This window comes from Coffea arabica, chromosome 10c (genome assembly GCF_036785885.1).
Source record: "Coffea arabica cultivar ET-39 chromosome 10c, Coffea Arabica ET-39 HiFi, whole genome shotgun sequence".
NCBI lineage: Eukaryota > Viridiplantae > Streptophyta > Magnoliopsida > Gentianales > Rubiaceae > Coffea > Coffea arabica.
The window spans coordinates 3,975,117-4,000,431 of NC_092329.1; the positions used below are offsets into that span (position 1 = coordinate 3,975,117).

The 25,315-nt window shown below is 38.3% G+C and overlaps 5 protein-coding genes and 1 non-coding gene across 9 annotated transcripts; 2 read left to right on the forward strand and 4 right to left on the reverse strand.

Annotated features, from left to right (window-relative positions):
- Positions 1–2,456: 2,456 nt before the first annotated feature.
- On the forward strand, positions 2,457–5,483 carry LOC113713792 (uncharacterized). Its single transcript, XM_027237583.2, has 4 exons — positions 2,457–3,069; positions 4,033–4,174; positions 4,294–4,435; positions 4,731–5,483. Exons 1-4 carry the CDS (start codon positions 2,652–2,654, stop codon positions 5,067–5,069), a joined length of 1,041 nt encoding a protein of 346 aa, XP_027093384.1. The 5' UTR covers positions 2,457–2,651; the 3' UTR covers positions 5,070–5,483.
- Positions 5,484–6,046: 563 nt separating this feature from the next.
- On the reverse strand, positions 6,047–8,855 carry LOC113714629 (protein BRASSINAZOLE-RESISTANT 1-like). The gene is made up of 2 exons (XM_027238573.1): positions 7,895–8,855; positions 6,047–7,131 (listed from the first exon to the last, which is right to left on the reverse strand). Exons 1-2 carry the CDS (start codon positions 8,207–8,209, stop codon positions 6,445–6,447), a joined length of 1,002 nt encoding a protein of 333 aa, XP_027094374.1. The 5' UTR covers positions 8,210–8,855; the 3' UTR covers positions 6,047–6,444.
- A 1,682-nt stretch (positions 8,856–10,537) lies between these two features.
- LOC113714496 (NEDD8-conjugating enzyme Ubc12-like) lies at positions 10,538–14,502 on the reverse strand. 2 transcript variants are annotated; one of them, XM_027238361.2, is made up of 6 exons: positions 14,141–14,502; positions 13,191–13,304; positions 11,549–11,657; positions 11,327–11,405; positions 11,116–11,232; positions 10,538–11,036 (listed from the first exon to the last, which is right to left on the reverse strand). In XM_027238361.2, the coding sequence occupies exons 2-6, from the start codon at positions 13,297–13,299 to the stop codon at positions 10,899–10,901; spliced, it is 552 nt and encodes a 183-aa protein (XP_027094162.1). In that variant the 5' UTR covers positions 13,300–13,304; positions 14,141–14,502; the 3' UTR covers positions 10,538–10,898. The 2 variants fall into 2 exon arrangements, with proteins under 2 accessions (XP_027094162.1, XP_027094163.1); XM_027238362.2 differs by having other exon boundaries at positions 14,053–14,211.
- Positions 14,503–16,955: 2,453 nt separating this feature from the next.
- LOC113713370 (geranylgeranyl pyrophosphate synthase, chloroplastic-like) lies at positions 16,956–18,522 on the forward strand. The gene has a single exon (XM_027237088.2). The coding sequence runs from the start codon at positions 17,224–17,226 to the stop codon at positions 18,349–18,351; it is 1,128 nt and encodes a 375-aa protein (XP_027092889.1). The 5' UTR covers positions 16,956–17,223; the 3' UTR covers positions 18,352–18,522.
- Positions 18,523–19,199: 677 nt separating this feature from the next.
- Positions 19,200–19,271, reverse strand: TRNAD-GUC (transfer RNA aspartic acid (anticodon GUC)). Its single transcript has one exon. It is a non-coding gene; the product is annotated as a tRNA-Asp (tRNA).
- Positions 19,272–19,700: 429 nt separating this feature from the next.
- Positions 19,701–24,250, reverse strand: LOC113715153 (methyltransferase-like protein 2). 3 transcript variants are annotated; one of them, XM_027239373.2, is made up of 10 exons: positions 23,309–24,250; positions 22,908–23,145; positions 22,504–22,622; positions 22,261–22,294; positions 21,723–21,798; positions 21,149–21,326; positions 20,982–21,071; positions 20,797–20,896; positions 20,352–20,518; positions 19,701–20,228 (listed from the first exon to the last, which is right to left on the reverse strand). In XM_027239373.2, exons 1-9 carry the CDS (start codon positions 23,606–23,608, stop codon positions 20,436–20,438), a joined length of 1,218 nt encoding a protein of 405 aa, XP_027095174.1. In that variant the 5' UTR covers positions 23,609–24,250; the 3' UTR covers positions 19,701–20,228; positions 20,352–20,435. The 3 variants fall into 3 exon arrangements, with proteins under 3 accessions (XP_027095174.1, XP_027095173.1, XP_027095175.1); XM_027239372.2 differs by having other exon boundaries at positions 20,352–20,587; positions 23,309–24,247; XM_027239374.2 differs by lacking the exons at positions 22,261–22,294; positions 22,504–22,622 and having other exon boundaries at positions 20,352–20,587; positions 23,309–24,246.
- Between the last annotated feature and the right edge of the window lie 1,065 nt (positions 24,251–25,315).

The following is a 25,315-nucleotide window of genomic DNA, read 5'->3' on the forward strand; positions in this document are numbered from 1 at the left end:
CCTAGTTAAATAAAAGGAAGAGAATCCGACTGATTTGGAAGAAGGGAAAGATCCGCTATAGTTAAAAAAAATTTTCCAACCCAAATCGGGCAGAAAGCTACGAAAAAATTGCAAATTTTTTTTAAATTATCCATTTTATTTTTGAAAAGCTATTGAATGAAATATTTATTAATCAATGTATCCAAAATGATTTTTTTTCTTTCATAAACTCCCAAATAATATTAAAATCTCTTATATTCTTTTCTCTTGTAACTTAACATTTCTCTTCTTTTCTTTTCTATAGTCAACTCACAAACTAGCTATAAGGCATAAGGGAGACACGTACTTTTGCGAGGGTAAAGGATAATGAGAGGTTTTTGAGGTTCGAATAGGAGATCTCACATTTTCACGCTCATTTGCGTAACCGCAACCATTAAGTTGGGTCTCACATACTAACAAGGATAGTGGTACACTGGTGAATTGTTTCGTGGCCTACGGGTCTTGTCATGCAGCCCACGAGAAGGCTGGACTACGGAGGGAGGTCCATGAGAAGGAGCCCAGCTCAAGTGTTTCCGTTGCTGGACGACGTCATGTAGCCGTTGCTCGGGCACTGTCTTTTTTTTTTTTCGAAACTGAAATAAACTTACACACACTTAATTAGACTAAGCACGAGAGTTAACAGTTAAATCAGCCCGAAAGCAATACAAGGAGGAATCCACAAGAAACACATATCCAACCAATTGGTGACAAGACGGTGCTCCTATAGTCCTTATACCCAGAGTAAAGACCCCACGATCAACCGATGTGGGATGGTGACCCAACCCCCGGTGCATACCCTTACCAGATGATGGTTTGTTTTTTCAGAAACTGAAATAAACTCACACACACTTAATTAGACTAAGCACGAGACGAGAGTTAATAGTTAAATCGGCCCGAAAGCAATGCAAGGAGGGACCCGCAAGAAACCCACTGTCGGGTGTTATCTTTTTTCTTTCTTTTTTTGGTAGGGTGTTTTTGTTTGTTGGGTGTAGTGGGCTTGGGATACCTTTTCGTAACGGTAAGGAACTTCACAAGCAAACATTCCCTAAAACCGACTAACCAACTGATTTTGACGCCCAGCCTAAGCCGACAACGGCCACTAACCGGTATGTTCCTTCCATTTTCATTCCTAACTGTCGCATTTACCCTTCCTATTTTTTCCAATTGTTGCTTAATTTACTAATTAATACATTTTTTTTTGCAAGCCTGTCAAGTGTTATGAGATGGTTTTTCGAAAAAGGAAAAATGTTATGAGATGGGATCACGTGCTTATCTATTACCATGCTTCATGCTCTCATCATATTTTTTTAGTACTACTAAGGATTATGTATTCTTTCTCTTTCTTTTTTTTTGTTTTTTAGTTCAAAATGACACATAACTTGGTTTGATACATTCTAATTTGTACATATAATTATTAAGGAAACATTGACTAATTAAAATTTAGAAGTTTATTATGTCAAAATTTCATGCAAATTCACTTTTATCCCAAGTCCATGCTCATAAATGGTAACTAGTTTCATTCTTGCTTTTAACCTAATGCTGAAATTTCTTTGCTTTCATATAATATGGAATATTTTGGAAAAAAACCAAAAAATCGGCCTAATTGCCATAAATTAAATTGGTAAATTAATTTATATCCAAAGTCTATTATTGGGTAAAACAATTTGTGTTTTAATGTTTATAAGATAAATTGAACGAATTTTGCAAAAACAAAAAATAATGTGTCATTTTATTGATTTTAGCTAGTTTTGTGCTTGGCTTTAGCCTTTTAAGCCTTGAACTACAAACCTTTTGGTTTCATTTTTCGGCTTTTGAAATTAAAACGCTTTCAATGGTACATTTATAGATGAGGGTGGAAGTTGTTTTAGTTGAAAGAATTTGAATATTTATTGAATCATTAGTCTTTTGGGCAAAATTTAATGATTAATATTTAAATTACTAAATAAAAATTTGGACAACAACCGAATGTTAGACTGGTAAGAAAAAATCTAAATTTTCAATTATTGACCAATGAACACCCAGAATATGAAATATATGTTCTAATTATTTTTGCATGCTCATGTACAATTCAATAAGACTAGCTTGGAGTGAAGATTATTTCATTTACTTCATCACCACATTGATGAGGGTGAGAAAATTTTTGTCATCGTTTTTTTATTTGATAAGTAAGTAGAAAATGTGGAAATTCTTGAATAGATGGACCAAAAAAAAAAAAAAACAGAAGAAGAAGAAAAGAAAAACTTTAGCTGATTTGAATTTTAAAACAGTGGCGTATTTTCCCCATAAAATTCCACTCCCTCACGGATACCCAAAATGGTAATCTTAACTGATACACCAACGCCCTCACCTGCAGTAACCGGTCACCATCCCTGAACCCCGAGGCCCCAACATTTTAAAAACCTCCAAACCCGTTCGTTTTGACGCTGGTGTTTCCGCCACTGCTGCGTCTCTGCTATCTTCCCCACGGAGCCAACCAGCTTAAGTTTCACACATTTCATCCCTCTGTACCTGCATTCCTCCCAGTTCTACCCTACCCCTCAAAGTCTTCTCTAATTAGCTCCCTAACCCCAATAGCTCAATTTCAGCGCCTACATTATCACCTAATCCTTAAAGGCTCAAGTGTCTGAAAAACCATGTCAGTGGCTGCCGAGCTGCACTCACCTGAAAAACCCGCTTCAGAAACCCGGAAAATTTTGGGTCCTGGAGGCAACCGGGTGCGAGTTCTTGAAGAAGAGAAGGGAAAGAAGGAGGGATTGAAGAAGAAGCATTCTACTAATAATAATAATAATAATACTGCCGCTGTTGATGCTAAGAAATTGGTGTCAGAGAGCCCGAAAGCAGCTGTATTGAAAAACAGGGTGGGTGACAGCTATTCGGAGACATCTTCATGCAATGGGTCGGTAATGAAAAGCGTGAGTTCAAAGAGGAAAGTGAAGAACTCTAGTGGTGTTATAGCTGCTAAAGTCGTGCCCCATGGGGGTGAGACTTTGGCAGTGACTCGAGTGGCTCCGGGTCTAGTTAAGCGTTGCGATTGGATCACGCCAAATTCTGGTAACTTTTCACTGTGAAATTGTTGCTATTGTTTGTTTAATGTTCCATGAGTTCATCTTAAAGAAGTTCACCTAATATAATTTCCATTGTGACCAACAAATTCCCTCCAAATTGCTTGTCTGATGATTTAGGCGTTAGGACATATCTTATAATCATACACCTGTCCATAAATTAGAGGCCTTAAATCAGTTTTTGATGATGCTCTTTGAATTGATCGCGTAATACAAGTATCTCTGTCAATTGTGGTCACATTTTGTCACTTACTACAAGTTTACCGATCATACGCAGATAATTTAACAGGCTACACGGGCAGCACTGAACTTCTGTGAAAATTCATATGGCCGGGGAGATATGACTACGATTTACTGATAGCTGAAATCTGGAACCCTTTTGTTCACATGATAGCAAAGTGGAATGATAATTCGTTGCAATCAAAATGTACGCTTACGGCAATAGAAAATGAATCAAGGGAAAGGAAATAATTGTCTCAGTCGTAAAAGCAGGCAGATGTGGTCGAAACAAATGAGTCTAGGAAGTCTTCATTTGGTGTATCTGTTTCTTCTGGAATGTATAGAATTACTTTGCTTAAAATAAGCCATTTATTTCATTCAAACTTCAAAAGAATAACATAATGTAGCACCACACTTTTTCCCCCGGAATCATCTTCATCTTGTTCGTTCTTTTGGGAAATCATTTATGATTTCATTTAATTAAATTTTGAACTGCTCCTTTTTTGGTGTATTTTAGAACCACCTTAGATGGATAAAGTACAGGATTTTTTTATCCATTATTGCAACCACCATAGGATAGTGGATAGTGAAATATTATGCTTCACCCCTACCTCCCTACAGATGTAGCAGCGATATATTTGTTTGTTGAAAAAGGTCATCTTCTGCAGCAACAAAAGACCAGCGTTGATAGTTTTTGGAGAATTACAGCTGAGAAAATCTTGACATTTTGCAGAGACAATTTATGCTTCTTTCCATGATGAAGAGTGGGGAGTTCCAGTAAAGGATGAAACAAAGCTGTTTGAACTGCTTGTTTTATCACAGGCATTGGCTGAACTTACCTGGCCAACAATTCTTAGCAAGAGAGATATATTCAGGTATACACAATCTTCAACATAGCATCACATTCTTTCTTCTCTCCAGCATAAATGTACTCCGTTTATATAACTAATGTACAATACTAATGGTGATTAGTTGGTGGATCTCACTTATACAGGACGATATTCAACAACTTTGACCTATTATCTGTTGCTAGTATAGATGAGAAGAAGTTACTGGCATTGAGTACAAATGGCAATTCATTACTATCTGAACAAAAGCTTCGTGCAATTGTGGAAAATGCTAAGCTAGTGCTCAAGGTAATTACTTTCAATTCAATCTTTTCAAGTCCCTTAATCAGAACCAAGTTTCATGGTTAAGTGCACTGACTCAGCAAAGTTGAAGCCCTTATTCTTCACGACTGAATTTGATACCTCTTCCCAAAACTAACATTGTGATGGTATGCTCACTTGAGGAGGAGCTACATCGGGAAAGAAAGGGAGGCAGGGCATTAAGGAGACTAACATGAATATGGTTTTCTACTTGAGACTATATAATTGATTGAATAGCTCAGGAAATTTTTGGTTAGATTTCCATGATTTTCTCCTTTTGCAGATCCAGCAGGAGTTTGGTTCCTTCAGCGACTACTGTTGGCGATTTGTAAGCCACAAACCAATAGGAAATGGCTTCCGATATGCACGTCAAGTTCCTGCAAAAACACCAAAATCAGAACTGATAAGCAGGGATTTGATGCAAAGGGGCTTCCGGTGCGTGGGGCCTACTGTCGTATATTCATTCATGCAAGTGGCGGGGATGGTTAATGACCACCTCGTATCATGCTTTAGATACAATGAATGTAACAGTAACTTCAACAAGGATTTGGATGCCGAAGCCAAAAGAGACAGACGTGTGATGCTGGTTGCTTTGGAGACCACATGCGCATCAAACAAGTAATGACCACCTGAAGGTTCATATTTTAGGACGCGGACTAATTCATTGGTAGTTCCCTAACAAGAAATGAAACTAGTGCTACTACAATTATGATCCAGGAGACTTTTGATTCTGGGAGGAAGGTCCTTGAGCTTGTACGTTTGTTACTGATGTGATTAGTGATTGTTCATATTCGGACTAATCATTTTCATGTAAAGTTCAGTTCTTTACTGTTGTTGTGCTTTCATCCTGCTTTCATGTCTGTGAACTGTGAGGTGACAAGATTGATTTCATACCCCAGCAAATTAGCATCTGCTGTGTTAAATCTCTGTCATCATGGTTTGTACTCCAGTGGCTCTGCTCACTAGCACTAGCACTAGCAGAGAGGTGTCTTGTTTTCTTTGGAGTGATTATTTCGGGTTGAGATTTTGTTGACCATGGGTGGATACTTCAACAAGCAATACATGTGCCAGAGGCCGCGTTAGGGGTAAAATGAAAGTGCCTGTTAAGTTGGAATTATGCATGAGGCCAGAGGTTGATAGAATATGATGACATTAAATGATGGGCTTCGACAAGCTACCAGCCAGCCTCAAAACTGCCCGTATCACGCCCCACCTCTTGTTTTTTTTTGTAATCCTGCTTCTACGTGTGCATGAACATGGGATGTCAAGCCATACCATACCATAATGGATAAAAAAAGGACAGCTCCCCCCATGCATGGCCCAGAGACATCAAATAATTCTGTTGAAGATTGGTCAAAAAAGCATCAAACTTTAAAGCTCATACCAATTATGCAACGACATTGAACCTCATTTACATGTCATGGAAGAAACTGGACGCTCCAAAAAGTGTGTTAATGGAGTTTCTATCAAAATCTTCTCTTGAAAAACAGAGTGGGAAATGGATGAGAGCAAGCAATCCCTAATCATCATCCAATACATGCATGTATACAAATGCAAATCCAATATATAGCATGAAATGCCAAGGAAACATACAAAACATGTAGTAACGTTATGCATCAATTGAAGACAAATCCTCAAAACAGTTCCAAATTTGTGAAACCCTTCCCACTATAGCCTACATCGAAGAAAATAATTCTTGATTGTAACGGATAGATAACAGAGAATTATCTACATGTAATGCTTTGGAGACGCCCAAACAAATTATGGAGGGGTCTGCAAGAACTAACAATAGAAGGGAAAAAGAACAAAAGAAAATGAACTGAAAATCAATCCCATCCTAATAACCAAATTGATCACATATCTCTACACTTGAGCAGCATCAAAGTTTGAGCCAAGTAAAATGAAAGGATCCTCCAACCACGAAGGGAGGCTCTGCTCGAATGCATTTCCGGATTGCCATTCAAAGATGTCATCCATGGAATCATGCGATAGATCACTCAAATGCCAGCATTTCCGCTTCCTAGTGTGAGCTCCAAATCATCCAACCCAACTTCATGAATCCTCTCCCCTTCCCACGCCTTAACTGGTAGCTTCTCAAAGTCAAACTCTATACCTTTACCCTTTCCTGAGACAACATCCATGGGAGAAACTGGTTGAGCCATGGGTTTCATCAGATTAAAGGTTGGTGAAGTTGGCACCATATTAGGTGCATATGTTTGGAAATTCATCCATTGGCCTGAATCAATTGTGGATGAGTCAGACTCATCGCATTCAGGTATAGTGGCCGGAGTAAATCGTTGGCCTCTTGTTGGACTTGCTGGCGCAGAGGCAGCAAAGAAAGGGATGTTCAAGGCATTCATGGACTCTTTGGCAAGGGCCTCTAGATTAAAAATTTGCTTAGGAAGTCTAGTTGGGGAGGAAAGAGGTGGAGTCACAGGGGCGCTATTCGATATTCGGAGTGGAGGCAGAGATGAAGGAATGGAGTTCCTGAGAAATGCAAATGGATGAGATGCCATGTTGGGCTCCTGACGGGTTGGACTAGGGCAGGAAGAGGACAAGGGGCTCGGTTGATAAGAAGGAATTGGACTCGCAAAATAGGAAGAAGGTGGACTGGGATTCCTGGAAGAGCTTGGTGTGATGTTTGCTGAAGTGCTTCCAATCTCGATTGGAGGTGGCCTGCATCCCTGAAACATATAAATCCAAGGTCCCCATCAAAATTTAGCTATCAAACAAAACTAATTACATAAGATAGAGAGCATTATTGGTGACATTTCTTGGCATGCTAATACAAAGAAAGAAACAAGTGACTCCCGATCGATTGACTGGTACTTGAGCTTCGAAATTCAAAAAAAAATTGAAGAGAAAAGACTCGTGCAATTAAGTAGGTGACAACTGAGAATCACATTTCGGAAAGCAGGTACAAAAAAAAAAAAAAGGGTACAAAAGCATGGTAGAAACTTGAAAAGCATGGTAGTATGTCTTTTCCCCAATATCTATGTACAGCAATTGTCAACAAATTCTTGATTGAAGTTAATTCTTGAAAATAGATATTAATTGCGAGAAATTTGGATGAACCAACAGGAAGAAATTCCAGCTTGGTATTAATTACTATAAAGTTCAAAAAAAAAAAAGGAAAATTGCAGCATCACAAACTCAGAGACATCCCAGAACCCGCACAAGCCCTTGTGAGAAAAGAAAGATCAAAATTCTGCCATTAGCAGATCAAAAGAACCAGATACAGTAGCTGCCGGCTGTAACCAAAAGAGCATGAAATAGCAACCTGAGATCCAAGTAAGGCAAATCCCATCTCGCAAAACTACAGATCTAAACAGACTATCAAATGCAGATCAAGAAGAAAAAAAAAATTAATTATGGGAACCAGGAAGATCCAAATAAAGATCAACCTCCATACATAGGAAACAAAATCAAGAAACGTAAAAAGCGGACCTTTCTATAAGTGGTGCCATCAGACTCGACAATCCAACCAGCTTCAGCACAGAGAGCCTTCAAGACTTCATTGTTATCACAGTGCTTCGGGAGATTATAATCTCCCTGAGCTCTCAGCCCAGCATAAATCTTAGCTGCAATAGCTCTTCTCCTCCTTTCCCTCCTCCTATTATTCTCCCTCTCCCTCCATGAAGGCTTCCTCCTCCCATTAACCAGGCCACCACTTCCTCCACCTACTCCTCCTCCACCTCCACCACCACCGCTGCCACCGGCCGCTGATGATGATGCAGTTGATCCTCCAGCTTCCCACATCATCTTTCTTGCTTTCCGCCTGCCTCCTCTCTGTCTTTCTCGCACACACACACACACAGAAAAACACGCAGAAAACAGTTGCTTTCCCTGTGGTTATGGCCTTTATATGCAAAAAAAGGTGGGGGACCCCAGACGGCAGATGGGGCTGCTAGTGCTGGGGGGGAAGGAAGAGGCAAAGGAAGGGGTGAAAGGAGAATGAATTGGGAGTACTAGGCTATATACTCTATCGTAGTAGTAGTAGTAGCGTATAATTATATTGCGTTGCAGGGCCTGCAGGGCTCACGAGGAATACGCTTCCCCCTCCTCACTGTCTATGCTTTTCCCCCGACCCAAAGTTCAGACGAATCTCTCTCTGTTTCCCGTCTGTGTGTGTGTGTGATTGTGTGTTTATGCGTGCGTTGGGCTGTGTATTTATAATTCTTACCTTACTTACTGATATGTACACAATAATTTGGACAAGAAAAATGATGGAAGGGTTCGTTCAGAAAAGCTCAGAAAGAGAAAGGTCTGTTTGCCTGGGCACTTGGATGTTTGGATGGGTTTATGTTGACTGTTGACTGGAGTTTTGGCTGCGAGATATGTGGAAAAGTATGAAAGGTGAACGGTCAGGATTCGGGACTGGGTTTCGGTTATGGGGTGTGACTTGCGAGCAGCGTATCGCGCAGGAGAAGATTAAAAAAAAAAAAAAAAGGGCAAATGGTGATGAGTGTGATAAAACTGATATCGAGGAAAGGAAGCCGCGTGGAAGAGAGCAGTTAACTACTACTACTGCTACTACTACAGTGCTACGTACGTTGGAGTGCAGCTTTATTATTGTCTGTATGCTGTAATGAAGCTGATAATTGATCAGAATTCATCATCATCATCGTCAGAAGAAGCTTTAAGAAGAACCCCCGAATTCTGGAACCGATCGGATGGTGATGAGAGTGGCACACAAAAGCTTGCTCAGTGCTCACGCACAGTGCAGAAAAGCTGGGAAAAACCCAAAAAAAAAAAAAAAGGGCTAAAAAGAGGAAAATGGAAAGGGGAATTATCAGGTGTTGTTGCTGCTGCTTTGGATCGGAGATGGGTTGGCTTCAAATAGTTTTGTGCCACATCTGCAACGGGAACCACCTGAACTCATTGGCATTAACCGGGGCCGGGCGGGCCGGCCCAGAGAAGTGAGAACCTGTTGTTGAGATTAATTAATATTTTATTTTACTAGTTTAATTCTTTGATCATCGAGATCGAAGAGTGGGCTCCAGATTTTCACCCTTTTCTTTTTCTTTTTCCTTTTTTTCTTTTTTGTTAACCTCCTGCTCTCCTTTTTTCTTTTTCTGGTTAAATAAAGGAAAGCGTTCTTTTACCTTGGGCTTTATGGTCCATTCGTGGCTGCTTTTTTTTGGGTTGTGAGGGTGAAGCATTGATTCATGAATTTCCTAATGGGCTAAGATTCTATTGGTCTGCGCGAGATGCAATAATCCCCTACCTATATAATGCATATTTAATGTAAATAACAATTGAGATTGTCCGCAGCCTATATATATATATATATATTAATACGTATCAATAAACCATCAACAAGATTAGCATCCTTAATTTGTTGGCACCAAAAAAGAAATAGGTTAATGCAATATTTTGACTTAAAAAGTTTTTCTTCACCCTTGCATAGGCTCTCCATATTCCATCCTTAATTTAAACATGGATGATATGCCGCTTTTCAGCACTATATTTTGTTCTACCCCTTTAGACAAAAAAAAAAAAAAAAGAATTACGAAAATTATTGGGTGGTAGTGGTACTAAACAAATAGACACCAAAATTGATTCGCTTGTCCACTCAAGAGAGGAAAGCAAAGAATCACGGAGCGTAGAGGTTCAATTTGCAAAAGAGAACGATTATCTCCAGGTCAGAAGAAACGAAATTGCCGGAATATTTACAATTAATTGCTTACGAAAATGAGCCTTGGAGGAACGAAAGGAAACTCGGATACCCTATTCATATTTCAAGTCAACTATGGTTATAATCTCCTTAATGCCCTCTACCAAGCATCACTTATTCCTTTTTTTTTTTTTTTAATACCCGAAATCAAAGCAACCTTAACAAGCCTTCTGCCCAACCGGTCAGTATCTGCGCCATCTCCAGAATCATCTCCAACTTGCCTTCGAACCGTTTATAGTAGATGACGCTAGAGCGCTTTTACCAAGCCCAAAACCATTTTCGATCCTCACTCTTTTACAAACTCTTGATAAACAGGACCACCGGATTCGGCCCAAAGACGAACAAAAGTTAATGGTCTGCCCACTAACCCAAACTTTTAAGTAGCTCTACCCCCGGATGATCCACTACTGTAATTCAATCAAATAATGCTTAGCTGCCTGGTTATTAAACTGACACACAGCTCCCAAACAGGGAACATAACCGACTAAAACAGCAAAGATAGCACCAACAACGTTTATAGGTACCATCTTCCTCCAAATTCAACCATTTATCCATTACAAATTATAAATTTGTAAACAACAAGCGAGATGAAGTTACAACAGCTTAACAAACATCATCTGCAAGTTCCAGTTTTGCGAGTACCAAAGAACTGTACCAACGCACCATGGAGTATGTTGCAGAATTACCAATGACACGTGGTTTCTTCCCCAAATGTACAGACTTCTGACCTGACAGCACCAGCAATTTATCTCAACTAGATGTTGCCTTCACATACTATACGCAGCGAGGAAAGAACATCTGCCCAACATAGCCACCTGCCATTGCCCTCCTCACATTCGATTCAAACAACTTTGGGTTGTCCCTCAACACAGCAGCTGCATCAGGGTTAAGAGGATCTTCGTGATTAGGTTCCTGCACAGAAATAAGCCCAGATTAGAGATGCCATCAAAGCAAAAAGCATAATTCCTCACAAACAGGGAATAAAGGTTACCGTGAAGAGATGATACAGGCCATAGATAATGGTGTTAATGTTCAGCACAGGTTTCCAGTCTTCTCGAAGGATGTTCAGGCAGACATTTCCTTCCAGGTCGATATTGGGATGATAAACCTGCAATAAGCTTACCCCACTTTAATTGACTTGACAGTTGCAAGATATTAGTACCAAAGATGAAAGTAGAAAGGAAAATTAGGAGCTTGTCTACCTTCGTCCTGCATTTGACCTTTGGAGCTTCATGTGGGTAGATTGGAGAAATTTGGAAAGAGAAGACAAATGTGCCGCCCCTGGATTGTGTGAACAAGGCAAAACATCACACATTGCAATAATGTCTCATGTCAAGGGCTAAAACCATGTCCTCAGAAATCTAATTAATCAGAAAAAATAAAGTTCCTCTTCTTACCAAACTGGCCAGAAAATAAATACTCACAAGTAATATCCTTCATCAGGTCGAATTGTAACTTCAAAGTTCATGAGGTCATCCTTGCCATTGGGGAATGCTATTGTACATGTTTTTGGCAAATTGAGTTCACTTATATCTACAGGGAGAAAACACCATCAGTATTATTATTTCCTAATTTCCACCACTAACACCTCATCCAAGTGAAAGAACTTTTACAGGGATGGGTGCGTGGGAATAGAAATAGAGCATAGCTTGTATTTGACTTCATTCTATGGACACAACACCAATACCAATAAAAACAAAATAAACAAAGATCCAATGTGTGCATGTGTACAATCAAAGTAACCATGAGGGTTTTCCTAATTTTATCACTAAAACCTAGTAGCTTGATGGCTCCAGTTGGTGGAAGTTGAGGATAGCAAGATAATTCGCATAGTACAGGCATGATAAAATCACTTTGATTTGGCACTTCCCAATAATGAAATAGCATCACCCACACTGGGTTGCTCTCTTTGTAATTGGAAGACCTACATTAAGGGTTTTTTTTTTTTTTTTTTAAGTCATGATGAAGAAGCAATCGACCAAAGCCTTTTTCAGGTGCTTGAAGATTAAGGAAGAAAGATGAATTTCTCTCTTCTTTGAAGATTTTTGGGGTGTTTTTTGAATGAGAAAAACATTTTTTTGGGAAATGGAAAAAAAAGATACTTGCCGCTAAAGTTCACTCATAAAATTTCATCACCAAAATTAAGTCCTTAGTTCAACAATTTTGCCTAAAACAATTGCATCATAGAGGAGATCAAATAGGATCATGCAGATAAATGCCAAGTTCCAATTTCAGATGTAAATAGAGAATTTTGCATTCTGCAAGTCAAGTTGAAAACCCCCACGTGTATATAAAGCTCAAGCAAACCAAACAATTTTGGAAGCTCCCACTGCATCACTGGCCCAAAATGGTTTATACAGATTTGAATCATAAAATCCTACTCATCCAGATCATATCACGCGCCTAATGTGTAAGCTTTCTAATGCCAAGTATCCATTCACATGAATACGACAGAAGTGATGATACAGCATCCAATATACTATAATAAAGAATTGCTTTTCAGCATATTAAATGGAAGAGAACGCATAGTAGAATGCTAAACTGGTTGATCAAAAGGATGAAACATCCATACTGGTTCCAGGCAGACAGAATTGTCAAGAAAATATGCCACTTCATCAGGATTTTACTATTAGAATCTTTTTACTCAAATCAAAAGGATGAAATTTGAAAACCAGATTTACCGAAATAAGACTAAACTGGTTGTGCATAAGATAGCTTGTAGAATCCTAACAGTCCTCTTATAATCTTTCCAAACCCAAAACTCCAATCAAAAAGCTCGGTCAAGAAATAAAATGATAAGAAATCCCTGTCTCAGCTTTAGAAGTGCAACTGTCTGTGGCAATATCCAGATAGGTGACAATAGTTTCAATAGTCCACAAACAAAATTTCTTGACTACCAATACTGGCACAAAACCTGAAACTTGAATCATACCAAAGAAGATAGAAATCATTTCCTATTAAAACAGAAAGCACTAAGCCAACCGTAAGTCATAAGTCATGCAATGCAAGATGGTAAACAAGTTCTAGCAATTATCCACAAGAATCAGGGGTACGGGTGGTTATGACCTTTGTGAAGACGTAATTCTCCAGCACTTTGCTTCTTCACTGGAGGTTTTCCATTTGCATTTTCAGCAAGTTCCTTCTGCTTTTCCTTCACTTTGAACAGCTTAATCATTGTTCCTACCCAAAAAAGACAACACATTTTAGCAACAATTACAACAATAAGACAACAAGTTTGAGATGTTGTACAACAGTGGTGATATGTTCATCGTCCCTTGATAACAGAAGGCTAAAACAGTGCCTGAATAATACTTGCCAAAAAATCCCAAGAAAAACGTCTCCTTAATTTCCAAAGTAAAAGGCATTCCTCACATAGAAAACCAGATTTTACTACTCAAATGCAAGAATTTACAGGTCATAAGGGCACTACAGTTGCTAACTTTAAGTAGATAAGAAACTTCTGAAGTCAGTGAACTAATAATCCTCCTCCGAGCCTTACAGAATCTTTCTTCAATAGATGATGAATAAAATCATCCCAGCAATCATGTTATTGACGTAATCAAAGTTTATGTCTTTTACAGGTGATCCTCAGACTCAACCCAAGTACTAGATGATGGTAAAAAGATAACTAGTAAACAAGGCCATAAAAATTACAGTCAGTGAAAAAGGGTTGACCCCTAATGATGCGTAGCAAATCAAACAACACATATAGAGAATCCCAGATGAGCAGAATTTTAAATCCTAGGAAACAAGATCCCAGATCAAATATAGTCTATACAGTACAGAAGAATTAGAAACTCGACTATTCATTAAAACCCAGCTAGGCAAAAGAATCCCAATCATCAAAAAAATAAGATTGAAGGAAAGGGGGAAAAAAAGAGCATCTCCCATAGGTATTAATGCAAAAAATTAAAATTAAAAAAAAAACCTAGATTTTGTGATCTGACAAAGAATCAACAGCTAGCTATAGCCAAATCCACAAATAAGCGTCTGTATAGAAGAGGAAGGGCGATAACCTGATTGATAAAAAGGCCCAGAGAAAAGCGAAGCGAAAGCTGATTACGAGAATGATGATTGGGGGGTCGGCGATTTTTAGTACGCGGAGCGAAGTGGGAAAGGAAGATTGGGAGGGGGGCCTGCGATTGGAGTGGATAGGGGAATGGAATGGGGACTATTTGTATCAAATTGAGGAGAGAGAATCTGAGAGAAAAAGGGCTGAAAGCGAGTCCACTTTGGTGTTTTATTATTCTGTTGGATGCATACCGGAGGCTGGATGACATTTGGTTGAATTAATTTCCTCTCTTTTGTTTTTCCTACTAGAAGATTATTCTGTGCCCTTATTATTGCATTTTCTTATTTGAGCTTCTGTCCTTTAATTGCACTACCTTTTGATATTTGGAACTTTGAAAAGAAAATAATGCTCATATCATATCAGGAGAATAAAGTTGGAAGGAGAAAAGAACAAAGAATAATAAATATAATTTGGAGAACAAAATACTCTATTGTGTACCAGGAATTTGTACTATATGATAATTTTGTGAGAACAATCTGCTAATATAATAGGATTACTATGTCTGTCAGAACTGCATTTCGCGAAAAATTTTTACACTTTTTATGAACATATCTTTTAATCACTTTTTTTATCTCACATGTGTATGTATCTGATTGTTACGATATATTTTTTAATAAAAAAAAACCCATAAAAGTAGCAATCCAAACCGAGATTTTCACTTTTTCTTGCTCTCTCGATTTTTCTCCCTTTAATTTTTGAACTTTTTACCTTACTTTTGGATTTCACTCGGATCTGGACGATAAGGGTAGTATTCACTAAACTCTCCGAGTCCATTTCAGCAAAGGACATTTGCCTCACGTACAATTTATAAACCATCTGCAGACACTTTAGGAAGCTCCTTCGAAATAAAAAGGTACTACTACCCACAAATAAAAATCCAAAATGATAAATAGCTGCTACAACATAATTGGTAAAAAGAGAATTACGCAAGTGTCTGAATTTTTATTATGTATAACTTGGCCAAAACATATTACTAGATTAGGATAAATAACAATCACATATTTGTCTTTTACACGATCGTCTCGTGTTCTGAGTAAATTTTCTGGCAACTGTGAAATTGAGAGATTGGAACTCATACATGATGGGGTTAATTATACTTTGCCCGTTGAACTTGAGCCCTTGTACTGCTTTGCCCCTCTAAACTCCAAATATATACACTTTATTCCTTATAGCCAACTTTTTGACAGAATTAAGATGAAGTTATATTTTTCATGACCAAAATATCATTGGCTAATTCTTAAACACACATAATAATTGTAACATAATAAATACCTATTTCTTTAATAGTTGCTAAATGCATATAAACATAATTACACAATGCATTTCGATCTTGTAGCCTTAAAATGAATTAGATAATTCACAAAAAAAGAAGTCTAACTAATTCAATGTATTTATCTTAATGCCGATAACAATAATACTTATTTGAAACGAAACAAAATTAATTAGTGCATTTGGAATGAAAATTACTTGCTTATATTTTTTATTGTTGCACTTTTGAATGTGTTTTATATGAGATAAAAACATTGTTCAAAATAAAAATGTATTGAAAATGTATTAGAGAATTTTCAATTTTTTAAAAATGTAGAATGCAAACAAAATACATAGCAAGGTATGAATGTGATATAAAATTACCAAATAGCATCTTATTGATTCGTGAAAATCTTGTGACAGCTGTAAAGTAAATGAAAATTATCAAGACTAATCCGTTTATAATTTAAACGAAGAAAGATAAGCGATGGAAAACTTGTGCATATGTTTTAAGAATTTTTAAATTCTTTTTTCTCCACAATACAATTATTCAATTCTTTGGTATTATACCATCTTTTATTTTCTTAATTTTTTAAATCATATGACTTTGTGTTTTTCCTAATAAAATGTGTCATATTCCGATTAAAAAGTATAGGATTATTCTAAAACTATTATATAAGGGTATTAATGTCATTTTGTTAAAATTTTGGATGGATAATTCATTATTAACGTTTGACTAGTAAATAAAGGGTGTTCATGGGGCAAACTGTAACTGACCTTACATGATATTGTGAAAACAAAAATTGAACCAGCATCTTAAGAATCAATAGCCTATTCAATTTGAAACAAACAAACCCATAATAAGGAAGGCCTTGATAGGGATCGAGATTGAAATAGTAAGCCTTTTTTTTTTTTTTGGAAAAAAATGAGTTAATGTGGTGTTAATATGAAGGATTTGTCTTGAGAATATCCATTAGACATTAATATTCACTAAGGTGTCGCTGACGAGAAGATTTATAAATGCAAAATGAAATTATAGTAATTGTTAGTGTACACATTTATATGATAAATTAAGGCTATGTTTGATAAATCAATTCAGCACTTAAACTTAATGGATTTAGATTTTTACATATTCAGATGCGTTTGATAATCAAAAATTGTACATCTGAATTAATTAAGTGGTACTGAATTTTTTAGGTAAAATTTACATCCAAATTAAAGTGATAAGTTATTCACTTATCATTGAATGTGATATACACTCAAATATATTAGATTTAATACTTAATAATTCAATAACTTAATATATTCAAATTTTAAATTTAAGAATTTAAACTTCAATTTTTGAATTTTAATTTTATTAAACGCATCCTAAATGTGATTTAAGTGTCTTTGACAAATCCCCACTACGAAATTAACAATTAACAAAGTGGTAAGCAAAGCTCCTTTTGGAAAACGGCACGCATCATGGTGACTGGTCTCATGTCAACCATGAGAGTTAGGCTTAGGAGTTGGGCATTTGCCACTCCTGATCCAAAACCCTATCTCTTCAGATGGATGATGCCTTTCTTTCTTTTCCATGAAACCTTTGGCCTGTCACTTCTTTATGTGTACCTCCAACTTTACAAAACCTCTTCTTTCTCTTGTACCTCAATTTTCCTAGAATCCTCGCCCCTCTCCATTGCAAGTTTGCAAGCCGGACCTGGAGCTGTGGAGCATACTACTGAAAAAAAAATATAAAAAATATACTAAGTACTTTATTTCGACCTACATTTTTCCAACATGAGATCTATGACTTTGGTAGATTCGTGGGTTCAGACCTGTTCAGTCTTCAATCAACCAAAAACCCATTATAGGTCCTTCAATGGTCTTATCTACAAACCCATGAATAACCCCCAATTCAAACCCAATTTCCTCAAGCAAACGAAGCCCGTCTCTTCCTTCACCATTTCAGCGATCATAACAAGGGAAGAAGAAACAATTGATGCCGAGAAAGACCAAGAATCCAAGGACTCTTCGACCCTTTTCAACTTCAAATCCTACATGGTTGAAAAGGCCAATATAGTCAATAAAGCATTGGACGACTCCGTTTCCGTCAAGAACCCACCGAAGATCCACGAAGCAATGCGCTATTCTTTATTAGCCGGCGGCAAGAGGGTTCGTCCCATGCTCTGCATCGCCGCCTGCGAGCTCGTCGGGGGCCATCAGTCTCAAGCCATGCCGGCCGCCTGCGCTGTGGAAATGATCCACACAATGTCCTTAATCCACGATGATTTGCCGTGCATGGACAACGACGACTTCCGGCGAGGAAAACCTACGAATCATAAAGTCTTCGGAGAGGACGTGGCAGTCCTCGCCGGCGATTCCCTGCTGGCCTTCGCCTTCGAGTACATCGTCACGGCGACTACAGGGGTAGCACCAGCCAGAGTCTTGGCCGCAGTTGGAGAATTAGCAAAATCAATCGGGACTGAAGGCTTAGTCGCGGGCCAAGTTGTCGATTTGGCCTCCACCGGAAAGGCTGATGTTGAATTAGACCAGCTGGAATTCATTCATCTACACAAAACGGCGGCGCTATTGGAAGCCTCAGTAGTTTTGGGAGCAATTTTGGGTGGTGGGGCTCCAGAAGGAGTTGAAAAACTGCGGAGATTTGCAAGGTGCATTGGGCTGTTATTTCAGGTGGTGGATGATATTCTTGATGTGACAAAATCTTCCGAGGAATTGGGCAAAACAGCAGGGAAAGATCTTGTAACAGATAAGGTTACTTATCCGAAAATGATGGGGTTAGACAAGGCTAGGGAGTTTGCTGAGAAGTTGAACGAGGATGCCAAACAGCAGTTGTCTGAATTTGATCCGGATAAAGCAGCTCCTTTAATTGCATTGGCGGATTATATTGCTCATAGGGATAACTAGAGTTTTGGGATTCCAAGCTTTGTATCTGATCTATGTTTATAACAACATTACTTAGATTATAGCTAAGGGCAAATGGTATACTTGTCTGAAGATTTTCAGGATCCCAAACTGCAGTTTCGGATCATTGTTGTAACTTTTTCCTTTAGCGCTATTCCATGAAAAGTTAGACCATCTTGGCATTTGCATGTTTCTTTATTTCCCACAATGCAGCTGAAAACTGATGTATCTACCAGTATAAGTATGCAATGCTGCGTTTATCAGTGCAATTTGTATATCTTAGTAGAGTCTTTAGGCTTTGAATAACTGAAAAAATAGTTGCTCTTGCGCATGGCTAAGGAAGAACTGAAGCTTCACCCCCGGCCAATTTGATTGCTACAAACATCACAAATGCCTATTATAAATGGAAGCAGCAAGATCATGTGTATAAATCGCTATCCGTGATTGGGAGAAAACATAAGCAGGAAATTGCAAATTGTCAAGATTAGTCATCCTTCAGCAGTTGCTTGAGCATGGGGAGGTGGTGAAGAAGGACAATAAAAAAGTAAGAAAATGGGAACGCGCATTATTTGGAATGTCTGATTGAGCGGGCATTTGATCGAACACTTGAGTTGCATCAAGCAGGAGGACTACGTATTACGGACGCCTTCTCACCAGGTCCCTTTCTCACATGATACCTATCATATAAAACGGACGGGTCCCTTTCTCACCAGCGAAGCAAATGCCTTTATCTGCCTTGTGGGGCTTCGCGAGTTCGCTTAAGCTCAAGACCAATCACTTGTAATCTCCGAAGGGGCGGCAGATTCAGCGCGCAGAAAAAAAGATTAAATGAAGGGACGAAAAAGGAGAAACGCCGTTGCCGGGGATCGAACCCGGGTCACCCGCGTGACAGGCGGGAATACTCACCACTATACTACAACGACTTGTTGGATGCTCGTCTTCCCTCAAACTTTCTTAACAGTCTGAATAAAACATTTCGTGGCCCTTCCCTTCTCAGGCTTTATTGCTGTGTTTTGGTTCATTTATCCTGGTTCCAACTTTGGAACTGTTGTGAGTTCCCAGAATTTAGGGAACTTAAGCAACCAATATTTGAAACAAAATACAGATTTGAGCCCTTCGTGAATCCAATTTCGCTAAAAACCAGCCTAAATAAATGCACTGCTCCTTTAATGTTCTGCAATTATAGGTAAGTTGAGGATTGACAGTGTTTGAAATTATGAATAGGGTCCCCTAATAAGCCATCTCTGATATTTGCTTGTCTTTTTCTCTTCTTAAATGCCCAAATTTGTTCATCTGCTTTACCCCCAGGCTGTAGCTACAAGGAATAAAAAGGGGAAACTTCTAGCCACTAATTGGCAAAAAATTATTCACATATATACAGCTTAAAAGAAGAAGCTGTAGCACTAGGCGAGGGGGTAGTTACCAGTCAGTCGTTATGTAGTTTTGGTAGTAGGATATATGAGAATAGAATACAGTACCAAGTAGAAAGAAAATTTTAAGACGTAGTACATTCCCATCTTCTAACGCCCAGAAGCAGAACTATTCCCCAATTCCATAATTCTAAGAAGAAAACACTGCCGAAAATTACGACTTTCAGAATCTGATATGCAAGGCCTCCATCCGCACCTTGTGGAAAAACAGGTAAAGACAAGCCGCTATTAGGTTACGATCGATCCAGCTGAAGCCCCAAACTTTTTATCAATGCAAGCACAGACGAGATAAGCTACTCTCACAAGTTACCCACTTCAATCAAGAATTGCCATCATGTAGCCCTTTTTAGCCAATTCGCCAGGCAAATAATCATGCTCTGGGGCTGCAAATCTTATAGTTTTGCAGTTTCGGTCCTTTCTACAATTTCTACCACTAGCATCGGCCATCAGCTAGACAAAAAGCAGACAGTTGGAAGGAAACAATTAGTTTTAATAATTAAAGGTACATATTGCTTAAACATGAAGCACCCATCCGAGAACTTGTACAAACAGTTCCAAGTAAAAGCAACTTACAGTAAGCAAATGCCTTCTAGAAAAGGTCAACAAGTACTGGATTGCAAGAAACATCCTTGATCCGAGCGTACATCATCTCAAGCTTCATCTATCTCTCCTCCTTTTGAGAAAATATTTTGTATCTTGAAAGTGTAGGGGTTCATTGCCCCAACAGTTCCAACCAGCACCTAATTCTCGAGCAAATAGTTCAAGACGACGACAATCCTTAGAGCCTGGAACATACTCTAGCAGCAAGTCTAAAAGCATCCAAATTTTTTGGGGAACTTTCATCAGTTAGAGCAATGAGATGTGATAAGAGTATGAGACAAGACCTTAACATCTTTTCAAGGACATAGAGCTCTCATAAATAACAAAAGCTATGGAGGTTTAGCAGAAAAAGGAAATGATGGCTGGGATAGAGAGCAGAAAAAGGAAATGTTGTACTTCAACATAGAAACATGGATACCTCCTATTGGGGGTTTCCTTGAGTAATCACCAGGGACACTGATAAATACTTGATTATCTGGTATAGGAACATGTCCTGACAATTCAACTACATCTACATCCTGCAAGGAGTAGTGCAAGAAACTGACAGATGTTAACTTACCGTGTTCATGACTTTGACAACCATCTAGAAAAGGAGCAGCTCACCTTTTGAGAAGAATAACCGAGGACAAGGCATTCATATGGTCTGTGATGAAAGAGATCCAGCTGGCTAATCAATTGGCCATCTGCCTTTACCTGTATCGAGAAAAAGAATACAACAGCATAAAACAAAAGCAAAGGAATGCAGAATTTGTGGATATGAGAACGAATACCTTCAACCAGTAAAAGGTCGCTGCATATGTGACCCCCCACGAGGGAAACAATTCATTCTCTACAAACCTCCTAAGCTTTTCCCTATTTGTCACCCACAAGGCTACCAATGCTCCACTCGTATGAGTTAGTTGCTCGATAGGAAGGGATAAGAAGTAACGATTTGGCAAAGTATGGTACCTGCAAAGGAGTGTGGTAAACCTACAAATAAATCGAGCATAATAGTAGTGACTACCATACACTAAAATCAGAAATGCAACTTAAACTGTTATATGCAGAGTCTTGGAATGAGAAAGATGTAATACTACAGATTGCAGGATAAATTTCTTTTTCCCCTCTTTTGATCCGTGTTCAAGGGAAATATGAGGAATTCAAGTGAGTACTATGCACCTCTCCATGAACCGATTATCACCAGAAAAGAAGAAGGAAAAACAGATGCTATTAATCATTGGGTTGCTCGTTGTTCCAGTGAATGAACTTTAAACAAGATTTCTACACACCATTAAAAAAAAAGGTATCTAGATGGCCAAATGCAAGAAAAAAAGGCAGAATGCAGCAGAAACCATAGTCACATACTTCAGTTTCTGGTGAGCGCTGCTGTTCTCCCATGGTGGGTCAATCAATATGAGATTGAAGCCGCTTTCACATTCAACTGCAAGAAATCATTTCTAGATCCATAGTTTGTTGAATGTGATGCCAATGCTATATAAATCTGTCTCCTTATAAAGCTCCAACCCAACATCACATGAATATAAAGGAGAGTGAGACAGGGAAAATTAAGAACCAACTAGGCTTAGCACTGTACAGACCCCCAACACTCTAGATCTTCTCCAAAAAGTTTGATAAATTTTCATTTATACAACATTTAATAGCAGACCACACCGCAATTTTAGATCGTATGGGCAAATCCAGAAAGTTAAGCGCTTAGTTTACAGAAACCAAAACAAAAGAACTGTACTTTACATATATTATGGAAAATAATCAACTTTGTAAAAGTTGAGTGTCCATCCATGCACTCATTTTTCTAGCATAAAGATATACTAATAGACATACATTAACATTGTCAGAGATCACATTTCCATATTCAAATGTAAATGTTTTACATGGAATTTACCTGGAACCAAATTATGAATCTCCTTTAAATCAGACTTCCAAGTGACATGAAGAACAAATCATAAAGAGTATGTCAGAAATTGATCAATTTTGTAGCTATATAACAGAAACAGTATCTCTTGGAGTATCTAGAACTAACAATATTGAACACAAGAACAAAAAGGCCATAAAATCATGTGAAGAGTAGGCTTCACAATCTTCCTCATGTCACACCAATAGGAACTCAAATTATCCCACGACATACCATATAAAAACAACTTTTCCGAGGAATTATATAATTGCGGTTCAATAATTCAGCCTCTACATCATTGTCTCCGTTGTTGACGACAAAATTGTTAAATACAGGTACAGAAATTTGGTCCCCTGAAAAAGGCCAGAAGAGAGAAAAACAGTCTTTCTCATACTCCATAAGGAGCCACAGAAAAAACAGATTCGCATATACGACCAGATTCTGAATCCCCCTACTTTTAGACACAAAAATATAACTCCAACTCTAAAATTAATATTAGAATCATGCGAAACTTTTCACTGATGCAAGAAAATATAGAATATATTAAACGTTAACCTCAAAGGAGCAGAATTTGTCATGTAAAAAATAACAAGAAGCAAAATAGCCCGACAAAGTGTCTTCATTTAAGCGAAACAAACCTCCATCTTGGGTAAAATTCTGATCTTGATCGAAATTAAGACTAATTTCGTAAAGAGGTGATTGCCAAACCCTTCCTAGCTCTACAAAGTTAAGCTCACTGGCCTCCCTCTTCAGCGCACTTCCTCTACATTCTTCATCAGTAAAATGTCCATCACTCCTCAAACCTTTCAAAGCAGCCAACAGCTCAGTGGTTCCAAGCAAAGTTTCATGTGCTTTCAATAGCAACGGTCTCACTTCCTTCAACCAACAAACACCAAGGCAAGTCCAAAATTATTACGGGTCGGGTCGGTGTAAATATACGGGTCCGTGAAATTGTCCAGGAGGCCTCACAAAGCCCACTTGGAAGATGGGTCAATGCAAATAAAAAGGGTCGGGTCAAGTTCACCAAGTCGGGTCGTACCTGGTGGCGGCGTTGGGCAATTAGTTCTGTTTCGTTTAGCGGGCGAGGTTTTTTCTCTTTTTTGCGCTTCCGTTTTCGGGAATCCGGCGGAGCTTCGGGCGTTTCTTCTTTTGAGTTGCCGTTGTGGTCGTCGTCGTCGAAGAAGCGGGAGTAGTAAGCAGTAGGAGAAACTCTGAACCGTGTGTAGAACCGGTTAAGGACTCGAACCGGGTCGATGAAAATGGCAGTTGAGTTTTCAAACCGGTAAATTCCCGACTTGAGAAACCGTGAGAACCTCTCGTGGGTTGTCGGACTGTTCATTGCTGGGAAAATAATTGTCGCTGCTCCGAAAATACAAGCTGGGCAGTGGACAGAGGTTCTGTAATTACTCGTTCTACCTCCAATTTTTCTGCTTTAGTAATAGCAACAGCTATTAGGTGTTTTTGGGATATTTTCAAAAAATTTTACTATTATAGAAGCCTCTCTAAGTTCGGTATTTTTATGGTGTACTTTAAGGTGCTTTTAAAGTTAAAATTTTATTAAAATATTTTATAAAAAATTTCCTACCATGATACCATCAACCACCTCCTTTTTACTCTTTATCCGCCCCGCTCCTTCTTTCCTCCTCTCTCCTCCCTTTCCCTCCTCTTTCCCCTCCTTTCTTCATCCGCCTCCTTCTCTTTCTCCACTCCCTTATTTCCTCCTTTCTTCTTCCTTCTTTTCTTTTCCCTGCAACTTCCCTCTCCCTATTTCTGGATCCCATAGCCAGATTTGGTCGCAATCAGGTCGAGAAAGGAAGAAGGGAGATTGCAGGAAAGGGGGAAGAGAAAGGAAAAGGAGGAAAGAAGAGGAAGGAGAAAGAAGGAAGGTGGGAGGAGAGGGAGGGGTAACAACAGTGGAGGAGAGAGAGAAGGATGGGGATGGCAGTGGTGGGTGGCGGTTGGTGGTAGTAGGTAATGAGTGGAAAAAGCAAGAAATGTTAGGCCTTGCTTGGATTGCTGTTTCCGTAGAAAAATTTCGTTATTTTTCGTGAACATATTTCTCTATTATCTTTTTTTCTCACATATATCAAATCGCTACAGTAATTTTTTCATGAAAAATGACGAAAAATACAATCCAAACGGACCTTAGTTTTTTTTTGTTTTAGGTGCAGTTGAGATTATATGTGTATATTTGAAGTGTTTTTTGAGTGGATAAATAAAATTTGCAGAGAACTCCACAATCCAATTAGAGCCAACTAAATTAACTTGATATGTCCAACTTCATCTACTAATGAATGAATTTTGCAGGGGCTAAACAAGTAACTCAACTAGACCCATTCAATTAGTAATTGATGAACCAACTCACATTTACTCATTTTTGCTCATTAAAAATTGCACATTCAAATTCAACTTTCAGTAAGTGGCAAGGGGATAAATTTCAATTTCGTATTAACCCAATACTACTAATAAAACGTAGGTAACTCTTGTCAAATAATATTTGAAAAAAAAGAAGACAAAATAAAGTAAATAAAATTTCAAACAGATCATAATTGAGTAATTGGATATACTTGTACCTATTTATAACGCGTCTATTTTAACTCATCTAATTATGATATCTCCGAATCACCTATTTTAACACTTTTACATGTATATTACGAGTAAAACTTGTCTTTGATAGGAGTATTTGTCTTCATCCTTTCACACTTTTAGTCGTTCACTCCTCGCTCCATTTTATTTATTTATTTATTTATTTATTTATTTTTGCTATTTCTTCGGCTAATTATTTATCTAACGAAGGTTGGCGTTATAGTTACGGCGATGTTTTGTGCATTATGCGAATTGCAGTAGCTTTGAATGGGTCATTGGTTGTGACGTAAAATTGGTGTCCGAAAGTTGAAAAGTGAAGATTTAGGAAAAGGAGAAGAAAACAAACAATAATGTGGTAAAAACTGAGTGACAATTCGTTTTAGTCTTTGAACAGCTGACCACCTTGAACAGTCTTTATTTTTATTTTTAATTTTTTTTGGGGTAGATTACACTTAACCGC

What these genes read in the sequence shown, in the direction of transcription:
- LOC113713792 (XM_027237583.2), top strand. Translation starts at nt 2,652, where the DNA reads ATGTCAGTGGCTGCCGAGCTGCACTCACCTGAAAAACCCGCTTCAGAA. An exon ending in TTGGATCACGCCAAATTCTG is followed by an intron (nt 3,070 to 4,032) that starts GTAACTTTTCAC and finishes GACATTTTGCAG; the next exon opens with AGACAATTTATGCTTCTTTC. An exon ending in ATGCTAAGCTAGTGCTCAAG is followed by an intron (nt 4,436 to 4,730) that starts GTAATTACTTTC and finishes CTCCTTTTGCAG; the next exon opens with ATCCAGCAGGAGTTTGGTTC.
- LOC113714629 (XM_027238573.1), bottom strand. Translation starts at nt 8,209, where the DNA reads ATGATGTGGGAAGCTGGAGGATCAACTGCATCATCATCAGCGGCCGGT. An exon ending in ATGGCACCACTTATAGAAAG is followed by an intron (nt 7,132 to 7,894) that starts GTCCGCTTTTTA and finishes TATATGTTTCAG; the next exon opens with GGATGCAGGCCACCTCCAAT.
- LOC113714496 (XM_027238361.2), bottom strand. Translation starts at nt 13,299, where the DNA reads ATGATTAAGCTGTTCAAAGTGAAGGAAAAGCAGAAGGAACTTGCTGAA. An exon ending in AGAATTACGTCTTCACAAAG is followed by an intron (nt 11,658 to 13,190) that starts GTCATAACCACC and finishes TTCTCCCTGTAG; the next exon opens with ATATAAGTGAACTCAATTTG. An exon ending in AGGTCAAATGCAGGACGAAG is followed by an intron (nt 11,233 to 11,326) that starts GTAGACAAGCTC and finishes AGCTTATTGCAG; the next exon opens with GTTTATCATCCCAATATCGA.
- LOC113713370 (XM_027237088.2), top strand. Translation starts at nt 17,224, where the DNA reads ATGAGATCTATGACTTTGGTAGATTCGTGGGTTCAGACCTGTTCAGTC.
- LOC113715153 (XM_027239372.2), bottom strand. Translation starts at nt 23,608, where the DNA reads ATGAACAGTCCGACAACCCACGAGAGGTTCTCACGGTTTCTCAAGTCG. An exon ending in GATTCATAATTTGGTTCCAG is followed by an intron (nt 21,799 to 22,260) that starts GTAAATTCCATG and finishes GATTTCTTGCAG; the next exon opens with TTGAATGTGAAAGCGGCTTC. An exon ending in TCGGTTATTCTTCTCAAAAG is followed by an intron (nt 20,897 to 20,981) that starts GTGAGCTGCTCC and finishes TACTCCTTGCAG; the next exon opens with GATGTAGATGTAGTTGAATT.